Here is a 14,540-nt window from a genome sequence, read left to right on the forward strand (position 1 = left end):
TTAAGGCTAGCCTGGCCTACAGAGCAAGTCCCAGGACAACCAGTGCTACACAGAGAAACCCTGTGTCAAAACTAAAGACCAAAACAAAACAAACAAACAAGCACTGGACATATTTTGGACGCAGGGTTTGACACACCCCTGGATAATCTGGTGGTGTCTGAGGGCCCTCTCTGATTGCCAAGTCTATTCCTTGGTAGCATCTCTGCATTCCTAAAACATGCAGAGGTAAGGTGTCACACTTGGTTGTGTGTGTGCATGTTGTGGTTTTTTCCACATGCAAATGACATGAGCATTCAGAGACTGCACAGCAAGGGACCTGATCAACACCCATCTGAGTGTTTCAAGTGCCTCCCTCAAGGCATGAGCTGTTTTTGCTTTTTGTTTTGAGGCAAGGTTTCTCTGTGTAGCCCTAGCTGTCCTGGAACTCACTCTGTAAACCAGGCTGGCCTTGAACTCAGAAATCTGCCTGCCTCTGCCTCCCAAGTGCTGGGATTAAAGCCATGCATGACCACAGCCCTCCGGGTATGAACAGTTCTTAAGAACACTGCAACGCCATGGGAACATAGGAAGTTTGTACCCTTTGCTCTATTGAAGTTAGGAATTAAGCAGAGGTTCTGTCTAGTCCTGAGATATTTGTGTTCTTTTTGCTGATACTTCCAAATGCAGGCGATATCCAGGAACTGTATGACACCACTTTGGCTCTGGGCCATGCAGCGGCCTTCTCAGATGACTGTGATTTGCCTTCTGCTCAGGACATCCACCGACTTGTGGGGATACAGGTAGGCCTGCCATCATAGAATCCTACTTTTAGCCGTCTTCTCTGGCCCTTTATCCAAATTATCACAATCCACCAATCCAAAGCCAGTGGGAACTATCAGGAGATAGGGACGACATGGGGGGTTCCACTTTTCCCACCCACTCAGGCCAATCTCTGTAACCCCGTGAAGTCTGATTTTTCTAATCTGCCTCACAGCACAGATGCTGTCTACTCCCTTGTGTTTGTGAGATAAAATGGGGTGCTGTGACCTGTCCAATGTGTGGAGAATACTCTAAATGGATAGCTGTAACACTGCTCATCACCACGGGCTGGCAGTGGTTTGGCTTCCTTGAGCACCAGGAACACACATGGCACATACACACACACACACACACACACACACACACACACACACACACACACAGGCAAAACACTCATTCGTGTAAGAAAAAAAATGAAATTGTTTTAAAGAGAGCAGGCAATGGGTAGCACTTTGTGGTCAGGAACAGGAAGACACACTGGGTGCTGAGACTAGCTGGTGTCAGGAGGCATGTTGAAACTGAGACAAACAGGATTTATCCATAGATTTGGATGAGGAGGAGCTAAGGATGGTCTAATGACTGCGCTTCTCTTTCGTCTTTTTTAAAGATTTATTTATTTTATGTATGTGAGCACATTGCTGCTGTCTTCAGACACACCAGAAGAGGGCATCAAATCTCATTACAGATGGTTGTGAGCCATTATGTGGTTGCTGGGAATTGAACTCAGGATCTTTGGAAGAGCAGATGATGCTCTTAACCGCTGAGCCATCTCTCCAGCCTGACTGCGCTTCTTCTTAAATAACAAGGATACAGATACTATCTACTGAGGCAGGAATAGCGGGGAGCCAGCTTTAAGACAGGACGCCATACAATCTACCTGTTGGTGTTGCTTAAGCATCAAGAAGGCAACTCCAACTAGGCAGATGTGGCTGTTGGAAGGCTAGAGAGGTCAGAGCTGTCAGACAGATGGAATTTAGAGCCCTGAAGCAGAACGGTTCTCAGTGGAGTCAGACAAGCAAGTAGCAGGTGCTGGGACTGAGAGCAGAGCACCCAGCATTCAGAGGCTTTGAAGGAGAGTGAGATAGCTCAGTGGGTAATGGCACTTGTCCTGGAAGCCTGACCTGAACCCAAGATAAACCAACTCTCTAAGTTGTCCTTTGACTTCTGCACATATATTGTGGCATGCATGCGTGTGTGCACATACACAGAGACCCACTCAGACACAGAGACAGACACATACACACACACCTTTAGACATATGCTCAGCATGGTGGCACATGCCTTTAATCCCAGCACTGGAAAGGCAGCGGCAGATCTCTGTAAATTTGAGGCCAGCCTGGTCTACACAGTGAATTCCAAGATGACCACAGCTACAAAGTGAGACCCTGTTCCCTCAACAAAACCCACCAAAAGAAGGTGGAAAGCTGCCAGTGGGCAGTGGGCCCAGAGATAGGGCAGAACAGCTTCAAGAATGTAAACCATTTTCCCTAAACAGAAGATTCCACCCTGTTCTTTTGCAGAACACATACATGGGCTATCTCGACTACCGGAAGAAGACCATAAAGGACCTTGGCATCAGCCCCAGCACCTGCTCATTCAATCCTGGTGTGATTGTTGCCAACATGACCGAATGGAAACACCAGCGCATCACCAAACAGCTGGAAAAATGGATGCAAAAGAATGTGGAGTACGTGTGCCGGCTTCTCTGCCACCCTTGCTCCCAGCTGCGAACAGAGGGCTTAGCTAACTTTTGCATAGCTCAGGAGTTAAAACAAAACCAAAAAGACATCTGAGGTCAGATTTTCATAGAATCTGTCGACCAAGAAAATGATCATGGGAACAGTCTTTCCCCAAATGACAGAAATCTGAAAAATCGAGGAATTCATGCCTCTTTCTTCTTCCCGATAAGTTGCTTAATAATGTGGCTTGAATCTTTTCCATTGAAAAAATACAAGGTCTCATTATATAGCCCTAATCTGTGGGCCTGGAATTCACTAAGAAATCAGGCTGGCTTTTGCTTCTGATATTCTGGGATTCGAGATATGCACTACCATACTTGGCCACAGATCTACTTTTAAGACTAACTCCATAGAGCCAGCATTTAAAAAATGCTTTTATTTGATGCTCATTTTGTGTGTGTGTGTGTATGTGTGTGTGTTTGCACATGTATATATGAGTGTGTGCACAGGTATGTGTGTGGATAACTTCAGGGTTCATCCTTGCCAGCAGAGTTCAGCTCCTTTTGAGACAGTCTCTCTTGCTGGCCTGGAGCTCAGCAATTAGGCCAGGCAGCTAGCCATCCTCCTGTCTCCACCTTTCTAATGCAGGGATTCCAAGCAGGGAGGTTTTACATGGGTTCTGGGGCTAGATGCAAGCACTTTATTGACTGAGTTTCCTCCCCAGGTCTTGAATTAAAAGTGATTTTTAATTTAAAATTTCAGGGTTTTAATGATCAGATTTTTAAAATAGAGCAAAAAAATTACTAACACAACCACTACCACATCATCGTCTTTCCTATCAGTCTTTATTATTCATTTTTAAAGATTTATTTATATTTTATGTATATGAGTACACCATTGTTCTCTTCAGACACACCAGAAGAGGGCATCAGATCCCATTACAGATGGTTGTGAGCCACCTTGTGGTTGCTGGGAATTGAACTCAGGATCTCTGGAAGAGCAGTCAGTGCTCTTAACCGCTGAGCCATCTCTCCAGCCCAGTCTTTATTGTTTTTATATTTATAATATTTATAGTATCTAAAATATTTATATTAAAATTTAAATATCTTATATATTTTAAAAATTGTTCATTATAGTTCCCCTATTTTTTAAAAAATTAATTTTAATTCTATGCGTATGGCGTTCTGCTTCCTTCATGAGTGTCTGTGCACGACATGCATGGCTGTGCCTGGTACCCTTGGAGGCCAGAGCGGTGTCATGTGTGTCTGTGCACCACTTGCATGCCTGGATGCTGAGAGTCCTCTGTGAGAGCCCCGGTGCTCTTAACTGTTGAGCCATCTCTCCAGCTCTTTCGTCTGTTTCTTAGTACCATTGAACTTGTATGTAATTATAAATAATATAGGATCAAAATTTGATTTTCTGAGCCTACCATTAAAAAACCACGAGAGCTAGTGACAGGATATTAACAAGTATTAACATTGTGAATCTAGGTGACACACGTGAGAGTGTGACCTTAGGTGACATACATTAGGAGACAGTGGCTCTGGATCACATACTGTGACTCTACATGACGTACTTGGGAGAGAGGTGCGAGGGTGCATGCCTACAATCCCAGCACACCGGAAGTGAAGACAGCAGGCCTGATAAACCTTTTCCTCAGCTGTTCAGTCTGCTCTACGTGAGACCCTGTTTCTAATAACAAAAAACCCTGACTAAAGAATAAAAGTTGGAGGAAGGTGGAAAAGCCTCTTTTCTCCCGAAGGACTGACCGCATTAGCAACTATCTACTTCATGTTTGTGAGGGCTTCAGACCAAATGTTGCTTTACTTTATCCCATTTCTTAGAGAAAACCTCTACAGCAGCTCCCTGGGAGGAGGAGTAGCTACCTCTCCGATGCTGATTGTGTTTCATGGGAAGTATTCCACCATCAACCCGCTATGGCACATAAGGCACCTCGGTAAGTCCATCCAGGAAGCAGGGGAAGTGAACTTTTTACCCAGTGAACACCGCCTTGCCAGCACCTATAGCTCAGGGCTTCAAGCCCTAAGGGTGACCTTGGCCACCTCTCCTCCTTAACCCTCAGGCTCAGAACCTGCAAATGCAGATGGTATCTTTAGTTGCCAGAGGGGTGTGCTCTAGGATTCAAGAAAAGGATTCTGACTAGGGCTGGAGAGACGGCTCCAGTTAGGAGTACTGGCTGTTCTTTGAGAAGACCCAGGTTCAATTCCCAGAACCCACAGGGCAGCTCCTAACTGTCTCTAATTCCAGTTCCAGGAGATCTGACTCTCACACAATACACATAAAATAAAAATAAATTTAAAAGCAAATTATTTAAAGAAAAGCTGGAATGATGCTTAGCACAGAACTTGCACTTTGCAACGGTCCAGTGTACAGAACCTACTGACATGTGACCTTCGACAGCTTGCACTTTAGTGCTATTAGGTCAAAACCCACTGTTTTCATATACGTGAAATCCCATCAAAGTGGAGGTCAGTAACAAGTAGCATGAAGCTGGGCTGGGGATATGGCTCAGTGGATATAAGCACTTGCCAAGCAAGTATGACTACAATTTGGACCCCCAGGACCCTTGCAAAAAGCAACAAGCATAGTGGCTACCAGCAATCCCAGCACTCAGGTAGCTACAACAGGGGATTCTCTGGGCTAGCTAGACCACATTGGCAAGCTCTGGGTTTAAGTGAGAGACTACTGCTTCAATACTGGAAAGAAACTGAGGAAGAAACCTGATGTCAATGTAATGCACACATAGAACCGGGAACTTTTACCATAGGTTGTATGCAAGGTTTCATATAAAATCGTGTCCACTAACAAGCCTGTTCTTTCCCTCTGCACACACCGAAGGCTGGAACCCTGATGCAAGATATTCAGAGCACTTTCTTCAGGAAGCTAAGCTACTCCACTGGAATGGAAGACATAAACCCTGGGACTTCCCTAGTGTTCACAATGACTTATGGGAAAGCTGGTTTGTCCCTGACCCTGCAGGGATCTTTAAACTGAATCACAATAGATGAAACACTCCAACAGTTAAAACACTCCCAGGATAAAAATGGAAGGGCCCTTTGAATCCTCTAGCACTGTTCCTTGTGAGCAACACTTCTGATATATATGATCTACAGTGAAGAAACAAAAACTACTGTGTACAATTAGAACCGGGGCCCATACGGACAGACTTAGCTTCTTGAAGTTCAGATGACCTTATGAGCAGTCTCCACTCATTCCTTTTGGTGTTTTGAGACAGGGTCTCGCTATGTATCCCAGGTCTTGACCTGAATGACAACTATATCTGAAAACTTTCAAAATCTCTAATTTCTTAGATATTCTTATAGCGGTTCTTTTGTTTGGATTTTAAGATGGGGTCTCCCCAGCTGGAGAGTGTGTAAGTGTGGCTGTTCTTCCAAAGGATCCAGGTTTGATCCCCAGCACCCACATGGCAGTTCACAGTTATCTGTGAATACAGTTCCAAGGGCTCTGACCTTCTCTTCTGGCCTTCAAAGGAACTGGGCACATATTGTAGGCAAAACATCTATACATGTTTTAAAATAATATAAACAAGTTAGCTGGGTGGTGCTGGCACATGCCTTTAATTTCAGCACTCAAGAGGCAGAGAGAGGTAGACAGATCTCTGTGAGATCGAGGACAGCTTGGTCTACACAGTGAGTTCCAGGACAGCCAGGGCTACACAGAGAAACACTGTTTCAAAAACAAACAGATAGGGTCTCTCTATGTATATCACTGGATAACTTGGAACTCACTATATCAACTTCACACCCACAAAGATCTGCATGCCCCAGCTTCCTGAGCACTGGGATCGAAGGCCTGGGCTACCACACCTGGCTGCACATTTTTTCTTTTTTTTAAAACAGGTTGCCAGTTTTATCTTTTATAAAATTATAAATTAAAAATTGTAGTATCTGTAAAAATAAACTATTCAAGCTTTTGTGATTTTCCTCATGTACTGCTCTACATGTCAAATATAACAGAAAGAAAACTGTCAGGTTTCCAGTGAGGAAAAATACCATTAAATCTTGCTGAGAAAAGCCTGTATATTGTCAAGTATAGCTATTCTTAATGTTTATTGTAAAAACACTCAGACTTCCGCAAGTTTAAAATCGCAGTATTATTTAATGAAAACAAACCCACCCCGTTACATACAGGGAGCAACAGCACTCACTACTCACCATGTTCAAGGAAAAGCACCAGGACAGTACTCAGAGGGTCCTCACACACACTCTCCAGAGTCATAATTTAAAGGTATTTATTTCTCCATGATAAAGCTACAATAGTTATATACTAGCAATACTACATGCTTTCCATGGTCCCATGGAAAAAATAGTTCAATTGATCCTAATCCCTGATGCAAGGCACTTGAAAGCACCCGCATAAATAGCCCATGTAAACAGCAGTGCAGTGCACTTTTCAAATAACAGGGCTTGTACACAGCCTGACCAGACAGAAGGAGACACAAAACCCATCATTGCCACAGCTAAAGGCATGTTAAAATTTCTACCAAGAAACTGCTTCTCTCATTATTCATAGAACAGGCTACATAAGCTCTGTGAAATACACACCCCTTGTGGACATTTCATACTGCAAAACCAGCATGCTCCAGGGGTGTGCATCACGTCTGAGTACTCAGAGAGGTCAGGAGTGAATGCACTAGGCATTTCTGAATACCCACGTTTACTAGCCACCAGCCCCGGTGGGCTATCCGTAGCACCATGGAAAATGCATTAGCAACCTCAAAGGTACACATTTCAATCAACTTTTTCATGAGGCTCACTTAGTCCATAGTGATCAATAGCAGTGACAATGAATTTTAAATCATTGACTAATAATTAGCTTTGCCTACCAAGAAAAGTTCTGTATTAGTACATCCCATGTACACAGCACCAGTTTCAACAGGATTATCAAACAAACACCTGTGGTGTCCCATTGCTCACTGGAAAGTTCACTTCTTATCACTTTCCACGTCAAGCATAAAATTAGAACAGTGATGAACACTGACGGGGGTTCAGGAAAACAGATGAGTGGCAAGCTGTCCAAGTTCCACTGCGTTCTCAGGAACCTGTTTCTGCCTCTGAGAGGATTAACACACAAGAGGCAGAGGCCAACGGCAGGGCTCAGGCCCCATCAGGTACGGCCATACTGTGTTTCTATTATCAAGCAACTGGCACATATCAAGCAACTTCCACTGGGAGAGGAAGGGGGTCTGTGTGGGACTGCCACCCAGGGGGGTGGTTCTGAGTTCACTCCCAGCTTCAGACGCGGAGACTGGCACATCTGCCTTTCTACCAGCTTGACTCTTACTGGCATGCTCTTCTTAGGCATTTAAAGGGATAAGGGCATATATAGGTATGCACAGTGAAGAATCAACTATAAATATTCAGACTGTTGCTTTTTTAAAATTACAGACCAAAGTGATTTCTCAAAGAAAACCAGTTTCTTCATAAATGAAATATAGTATATAAAAAGCTGGAATGATGGGTAATTCAAATACAAAACTCAAGTACAAAACACCCTATTGTTTCTTTCCAAACTACACAGTTGCCTCTACATATAACTGCTCCATATATAATCACACCACTAGCGTAAAGCACTATTAACACTAAATCTCTTCAGTTAGCAAACTGAGGGTCTACGTCCTGACGTCTGCATTAAAACTGCAGCACTGAGCCAGAGCTGAGAGACATCGCCCTAAGCATGGCTTCCTTCTTCCTGCTCTTGTGCCCCACAATTATTAAAAGAAGGGATCTGCTCTGCAAACGACTGTGCCATCCACTGTCCATTCGGAACGTCGCCGGGAGCCGGGTCTTCTCTCGGCTGCGCACTGTTGGCTGCTGGGAAGGGGAAAAAAAAATCTTAGTTTCTTGTCAGGTTTAAATTGATCTACTGAGATTTTAAAAATGCATTAAAGAATTATTAAAACACTGAGTGAGCTTTTAAAACAGTGATAAATCATCATTTGCCACTCAAGGAGGGAAACACTATAAATATAGGCCAACTTAAAATCATGTGTGAGAAGCTTTAGTCGCTTAACTACATTGTCCTATTCGTACTGTAAATATTCAGCACTCACTCTCTATTTCTGTTATTCCCATCAGCCCCAGTCCTCTCAAAGGACGGATCTGGAGGGAAACATACTTAGCCCATTTGAAGCAAAGCCGCAAGGTTCACCGTTACACGGGTTTTCACCATAGGCGCCGCCGTACGCTGCCTCATAGCCTGGATCATACTTTTCTTCCTTAACAGCCATCTTCTTTGCATCCTCTGTGGGGAGGGTAAAGGGGATTGAAACTGACGTTGTAGAAAGGTTTCCTATGCAAATACAGCTTGGTCATATAATTTGCTATGGTCTTTTTTTTTTCTTTTTAAGATTTGTTATTTTTTATTTATATGTGTGTGAGGTTACATGAGCTTATAGGCATGCAAGTGCCCAAGGAGGCCAGAGGACAGTGGAGTTCCTGGAACTGGAATTGCAGATGTCTGTACACTGCCTGAAGGTGGGTTCTGGGAACCAAACCCTGGTCTTCTGCAAGAGCAACAAGTGCTCCCAACCACTGGCATCTCTCTCGCCCCATTTGCTCTTGCTCTTAAAATGCTTTGCAGCATACACTAAATTAGCTTGTGAAAACTGGAAAATTCCATTGCACTTAATTTTGGGCAGAGATGCTCCTTGGACTGAGAACACTGGGAAAACCACAGTGTAAGGGCCTGTGAACAGACACTAAAACCCATTAACAGAGCGTCTGGCTACAGCGCAGTTTCCTTTCCTCCTGCTTTTAATCTGCTACTTCTTTCTGTTCCGTACACACAAGAAGCTGATGAGGGAAGGGAACGGTAACAAACCTTGTGCAAGCTGAAGGTCAAATGTATACTGGACTTCCTGAACGTCCGTGTTGCGTTCGATGCCTTTCAGCTGATCTCGCAAGTCCTTCAGCTTAATGTAGTAATGAACTTTGTCCTGGGCCCGAGGAAACTGAGCGCATCTGGCACTGGAAGACGGCATGACGTAGCAAAGCTGGGATCAACAAGTTTCAGAGATTTTAACATTCGGCTGAATCTAATCATACTGTAGTTAAGAAAAAAAACCTGAACTTTATTTGGCTTAATAACTTGATACATATATGTAAAATCAATTTAAAAACCTGCACTTTAAGATCCCCAAGTGTAGCTTGCTTTGAGTTCTTTTCTCATAAATTATGGATAAAGCCTGTGTATATTAGAAATTAGAAATGTCCCTAGAAGCTGGATGAAATCCCGCGAGTAAATGACAGTAGGGAAAGACGCTTGCACTTATCATTCTGATTGGTGACAAACTGTCCTTCAAAGAGCAGAAGTCATTTGTGTTCTCTACATAAGAGTGAGGAAATAAACTACTATATATATGGCAGTTTAAAGTTGGTTTTCCTTTCATATAATTATTTTGCCTTGAGATGTCCTCATCATACATGATAATTATTTTGCTTTGATTATAGAATTTTTAGAAACTTCTGATTAATTCAGATGTGTGGGTGTTAGCATGTTTTATAATAGCACATTTTCAAGATATTCTTTAATTAAAATGATCTAGAGTAGACTGGCGGGGGTGATGGCACACACCTTTAATCCTAGCATTCAGAAGGCAAAGGCAGATGGAGCTCTGTAGGTTTGAGGACAGCCTTGTCAAATGTACACAGTGAGACCCCTGCCTGACTCTCTCCCTCTCTCTCACACACACAATTAAGAGAGAATAAAAAGAAGAAAAGTAAACTGTTTTCACTTCTAGCTAAATCACTAACAACATCAAGTAACTTCGTAGATAGCATACACTGGGGAAGATAAAGGCAGGGCTACCTAGAGAACTGCCACCATTGCCATAGTTACTTCTTGGCTGTCAACTGACCCAGATCTGAACTCATCTGTGACGAAGGAACTTCGACTGAAGACTCACCCAGACCTAACTATTCGGCCTAGTCTGTGAGGCACTTTCTTAGTTAGCTAGTTAGTTAGTTAGTTAGTTTTGGGGGCGGGGCATTGGTATATGTACCAGTGGAAGGAGGAGGATAACTTGTGGGAGTCAGATCTCTCCTTCCACAACATGGGTTTAGGGGATGAACTCAGGTTGTCAGGCTTGGCAGAAAACGTCTCAACCACTTAGCCATTCTGCTGGTCCCACAAGGCATTTCCATAAACACTAACATGGGAAAGCCAGCTGATTATGAGTATTGCCATCTTTAGTCCAATGAGCTTGTCTGTTTCCTTAATTTTTAAAGATTTAATTATTTGTATGTACACTGGTGTTTTCATGGATGAGTATCTGTGTGAGGGTTCCAGAATCCCTGGAACTGGAATGACAGACAGGAGTGAGCTGCCATGTGCGTGCTGGGAATTGAACTCAGTTCCTCTAGAAGAACAGCCAGTCCTGTAAGCAAGAAGCCATCTCTCCAGGCCCAGAGCCCGAGTTTTAGAAGACAGCTGAGCAAGCGAGTAAGCAATGTTCTTGCACAATCTCTGCTGCAATGGCTGCTTCCAAGTTCTTGTTCTTGCCTCCCTCAATGATGGGAGGTATCAGTGCTAAAGCACTTGCCTTGCATGTGAGGAAACTCTACGTTCAATCCCCAACTCACACACGCACACACACACACGCACAGACAGACAGACACAGATACACAGAGACAGATACACACACACATATACACAAACACACATACACACACACACATGGAATAATAGTAGAAAGCTGTATAAAACTATGTTTAAGAGGGCCACGGTATAGCTAAGTAGAGTGCCTAACATGCAAATTTGATCCCTAGCACAAAAAACAAAACAAGACAAACAAAACCCTACATTTTACTAAAAAAAGAGAGTAAACAAAAATCAGAAACAAATGTCTGCAGATACTCTGGGGAAATTAGTTTGAAAATCGCTATACCTATATAATATAACTTAGTGGTAAGAGCTCTGGCTGCTCTTGTAGAAGACCCAGGATTCAATTCCTAGCACCCACATCGTGGGGCTGGTAACTCCAATCCCAGAAAACTGGATCCCCTCTTCCGGCCTCCATGGGCCATGTGGTTGTATATAGACAAATGTCTATATACATTAAGCAAAACATCCATATGCATAAAAATAAATAAGGAAATGGATAAATAAGTGAAATGTTAAAACAAAAAAGCAAGCAAACTTCAGGGCTGTCTCACGATACCTTTGATCATGTGACAGTACCGAACAAGTTGGCTGGCTGTTTGTCTAGCAAGTCCAGATCTAAGATTAAGCTAGGGTTAAATATACAAATGAAGTAGTTAACTTTACCACTGAGGATTATATACATATGTATGTCTGAATTTGTAAGTAATCAACGATGATATTCTGAATGTAGTATGTGCCAGTTCCTTTGACATTTAGCTGACAAATACTTTTTAAATAAACTCTAACTGCATCTGAAAGTCTAAGCTGGGGTAATTATTTAACACAACAGGTGGATTTTCTTATGGCAAAAATGACAACGTCTGATATAAACTCGAAGGACAGTTGGCTAGAAGCCCCCCGGGTAGCTGGTTTATACACGCACTCGGAAGACTCACAGTTTCTGTTTCTGGGATCTTGTGGGGTTGAAGCCCAAATTCCAAGTTCTTAACCTTTACTCCAAAAACCTCTTTACTGAAAATTTCATAAATACCTAAAATAAAACACAAACACATTTAACACTGCCCTTGCCATCAGCATAGAGAAAAGACAAAAATGTAAAAGTAATTCTTACATTTTCCATTAAACACCGCTATTCGTGGCTGATATTTCTGCAGTTTCTGCACTAGGATACGGCCTCCTTCCCGAAACTCTTTACTAGAATTGAAGTAAGAAGCAGTGAGGAACATTAACGAGCAGTGTTTGCAGTTAACACCCCCCCACACACACACACACAGTTTTGGATCCTGGTTTGGAGATCGGCTCCGTACAATATTCCTAAGTAGGCGTGAGACGCCCGCAGCAAAATAAACCTCATGTTCTATAGCTACCTAGACAGGTCCTTGCTGCCTGGTGTCGTCCGTTCCACCATGTTGGTGAATCCGATGCCGTACTTCCCGGGTAAGGTGTGGTCATCCATGTGGTTCAGCTGCACCTCGCTCAGGCCTGACATGAACAGACACTTCCCTGTGAAAGGGGACTTTGTTACTTCCTCGGAAAGTGAGAAGCTTTCATCAAAAATACTGATGGAGTAGTTTACATCATGCTGCTAAAACCGAAGGGAAATAAAAGACTTAAAATACGAGCAACCTACATCAAATACCGTATTGAACAACGAAGGCAGGTTGGATACCATGCTAATTTCTCTCTGATTTTAATCATAATTTTCCTACAAGACACTATTACGTTCTTTGCACACACCGCTTCAAACTGTGTTCTCACTTAATAATTGATAATGCCACCACTTTGCCCTTAGGCTACCCCACAGACTGAACTCAAACCCTGTGAGGGTAGAGGAAACTAAGACACACTTTCTCAAAATCTTAAAATAATGGGGATCAAATGTTGCTAGTTTCAAAAGCACATTATTTAGCCTAAGCATCTAGAATCTTACTCTCAGACAAGCAGTACTGTCTGAGGACACACAACGCTGTAGTTGACGGTGGCAAAGGCTCTGTATGAACAACTGCAGTAGTGGAACCCGTTTTAAAGCTCACTATCAAAGAATGAGGCTTTGCTGCTCTCTCCTTCTAGAAACTGTCCTTAGAGAATGTCCAGTCCAAAGCATTTCATACATGACCGATACCCAACAATCAGTGAATTTCTTTTAAGGAACTTTTTCAGCTATTTTATGTGTATGAGTGTGTCTCAGTTAGGGTTTCTATTGCTGTGATAAGGACCATGACTAAATGCAATCTGGGGAGGAATGGGTTTATTTCAACTTACATCTGTCAGGTCAAACTCTGTCACTGAGGGAAGTCAGGACAGGAGCTCAAGGCAGGAACCTGGAGGCAGGAAGTGATGCAGAGGCCATGGAGGATGCTCCTTACTGGCTTGCTCAGCCTGCTTTCTTATGCAACTCAGGGCTACCTGCCCAGGGGTGTGATCACCCACAGAGAGCTGGACGTTCCCCATAGCAATCATCAATCAAGAAAACACCCAGGGCCCAATATGGTGGTAGCACTTCATCGGTTGGGTTTTCCTCTTGCCAAAGTACTCAGAGCCTGTGTCACACTGACGGAAAAAAAAGCAAAACCAAGCAGAACAGGGTGTTGTGTCTAGAGTGTTGTGCACCATGGGTGGTATCAATAAAGGGAAGCAGGTCCTCTAGAACTGTAGCTATAGATAATTGTGAGCCACCCTGTGGGTGGTGGGCATCAACCTGGGTGCGCTAGAAGAGCAGCCAATGCTCTTAACCTCTGAGCCACCTCTCCACTCCATAACCAATACGTTTTAGCTTTCTAAGAAAAGAACACTAAGAAAAATCTGGGAACATAAATACTTTTGTCTACACAGTCACAGCAAAGTATTACTGTTACTATATCTATGGAGTGTACACACACACACACACACACACACACACACACACACACACACACACACCATCACTCAAAAAAAAATCAAGGCCAGGTGGCAGTGCATGCCTTAAATCTCAGCACTTGGGACGCAAACTCAAATTCAAGCCAGCCTGGTCTACACAGGAGCTCCTGAATAGCCAGGACTACATAGAGAGACTCTGTCTTAAAATACCCCCCTACCCCCCAAAAAAAGAAAGAAAAGAAAAAACAACAATAAGTAAATAAAATCTTGAAATCATTTGAGTGAAGAGCAAGTACAGAGGTTAGCCCAGTTGTAGAGTACAAGCTGAGCACGCGCTGAGTCCTGGCTTTGGTCCCCAGCTCCACAGAACCTCCAGGAAGTACTGTCATGCCTCTACTCCACTAATACAAAGTGCAGCGACAGACGGCGCCGGACCCTGGACCTCCATGTCCATACTCAGGGACAGACCGAGCCGGACCCTGGACCTCCATGTCCATACTCAGGGACAGACCGAGCCGGACCCTGGACCTCCATGTCCATACTCAGGGACAGACCGCGCCG

At 43.5% G+C, this 14,540-nt stretch overlaps 2 protein-coding genes across 3 annotated transcripts in view; one reads left to right on the top strand and one right to left on the bottom strand.

Annotated features, from left to right (window-relative positions):
- Glt8d2 (glycosyltransferase 8 domain containing 2) overlaps nucleotides 1–6,432 on the top strand; it is a 31,416-nt gene extending 24,984 nt beyond the window's left edge. The window contains exons 7-10 of the mRNA XM_028778061.1: nucleotides 667–779; nucleotides 2,319–2,485; nucleotides 4,322–4,434; nucleotides 5,337–6,432. Coding sequence (XP_028633894.1) covers nucleotides 667–779; nucleotides 2,319–2,485; nucleotides 4,322–4,434; nucleotides 5,337–5,506 — 563 coding nt within the window. The 3' untranslated portion in view covers nucleotides 5,507–6,432. The remainder of the gene's footprint in view (nucleotides 1–666; nucleotides 780–2,318; nucleotides 2,486–4,321; nucleotides 4,435–5,336) is intronic.
- Nucleotides 6,433–6,593: 161 nt separating this feature from the next.
- The window catches only part of Tdg (thymine DNA glycosylase), a 19,362-nt gene continuing 11,415 nt past the window's right edge, over nucleotides 6,594–14,540 (bottom strand). For both annotated transcript variants that reach the window (XM_028778044.1, XM_028778045.1), the window contains exons 5-10: nucleotides 12,491–12,626; nucleotides 12,235–12,317; nucleotides 12,059–12,153; nucleotides 9,342–9,513; nucleotides 8,637–8,762; nucleotides 6,594–8,332 (exon numbers count right to left, since the gene is read on the bottom strand). In XM_028778044.1, coding sequence (XP_028633877.1) covers nucleotides 8,190–8,332; nucleotides 8,637–8,762; nucleotides 9,342–9,513; nucleotides 12,059–12,153; nucleotides 12,235–12,317; nucleotides 12,491–12,626 — 755 coding nt within the window. In that variant the 3' untranslated portion in view covers nucleotides 6,594–8,189. The remainder of the gene's footprint in view (nucleotides 8,333–8,636; nucleotides 8,763–9,341; nucleotides 9,514–12,058; nucleotides 12,154–12,234; nucleotides 12,318–12,490; nucleotides 12,627–14,540) is intronic.

Source organism: Grammomys surdaster, unplaced genomic scaffold, assembly GCF_004785775.1.
Source record: "Grammomys surdaster isolate TR1022 unplaced genomic scaffold, NIH_TR_1.0 322, whole genome shotgun sequence".
Lineage (NCBI taxonomy): Eukaryota > Metazoa > Chordata > Mammalia > Rodentia > Muridae > Grammomys > Grammomys surdaster.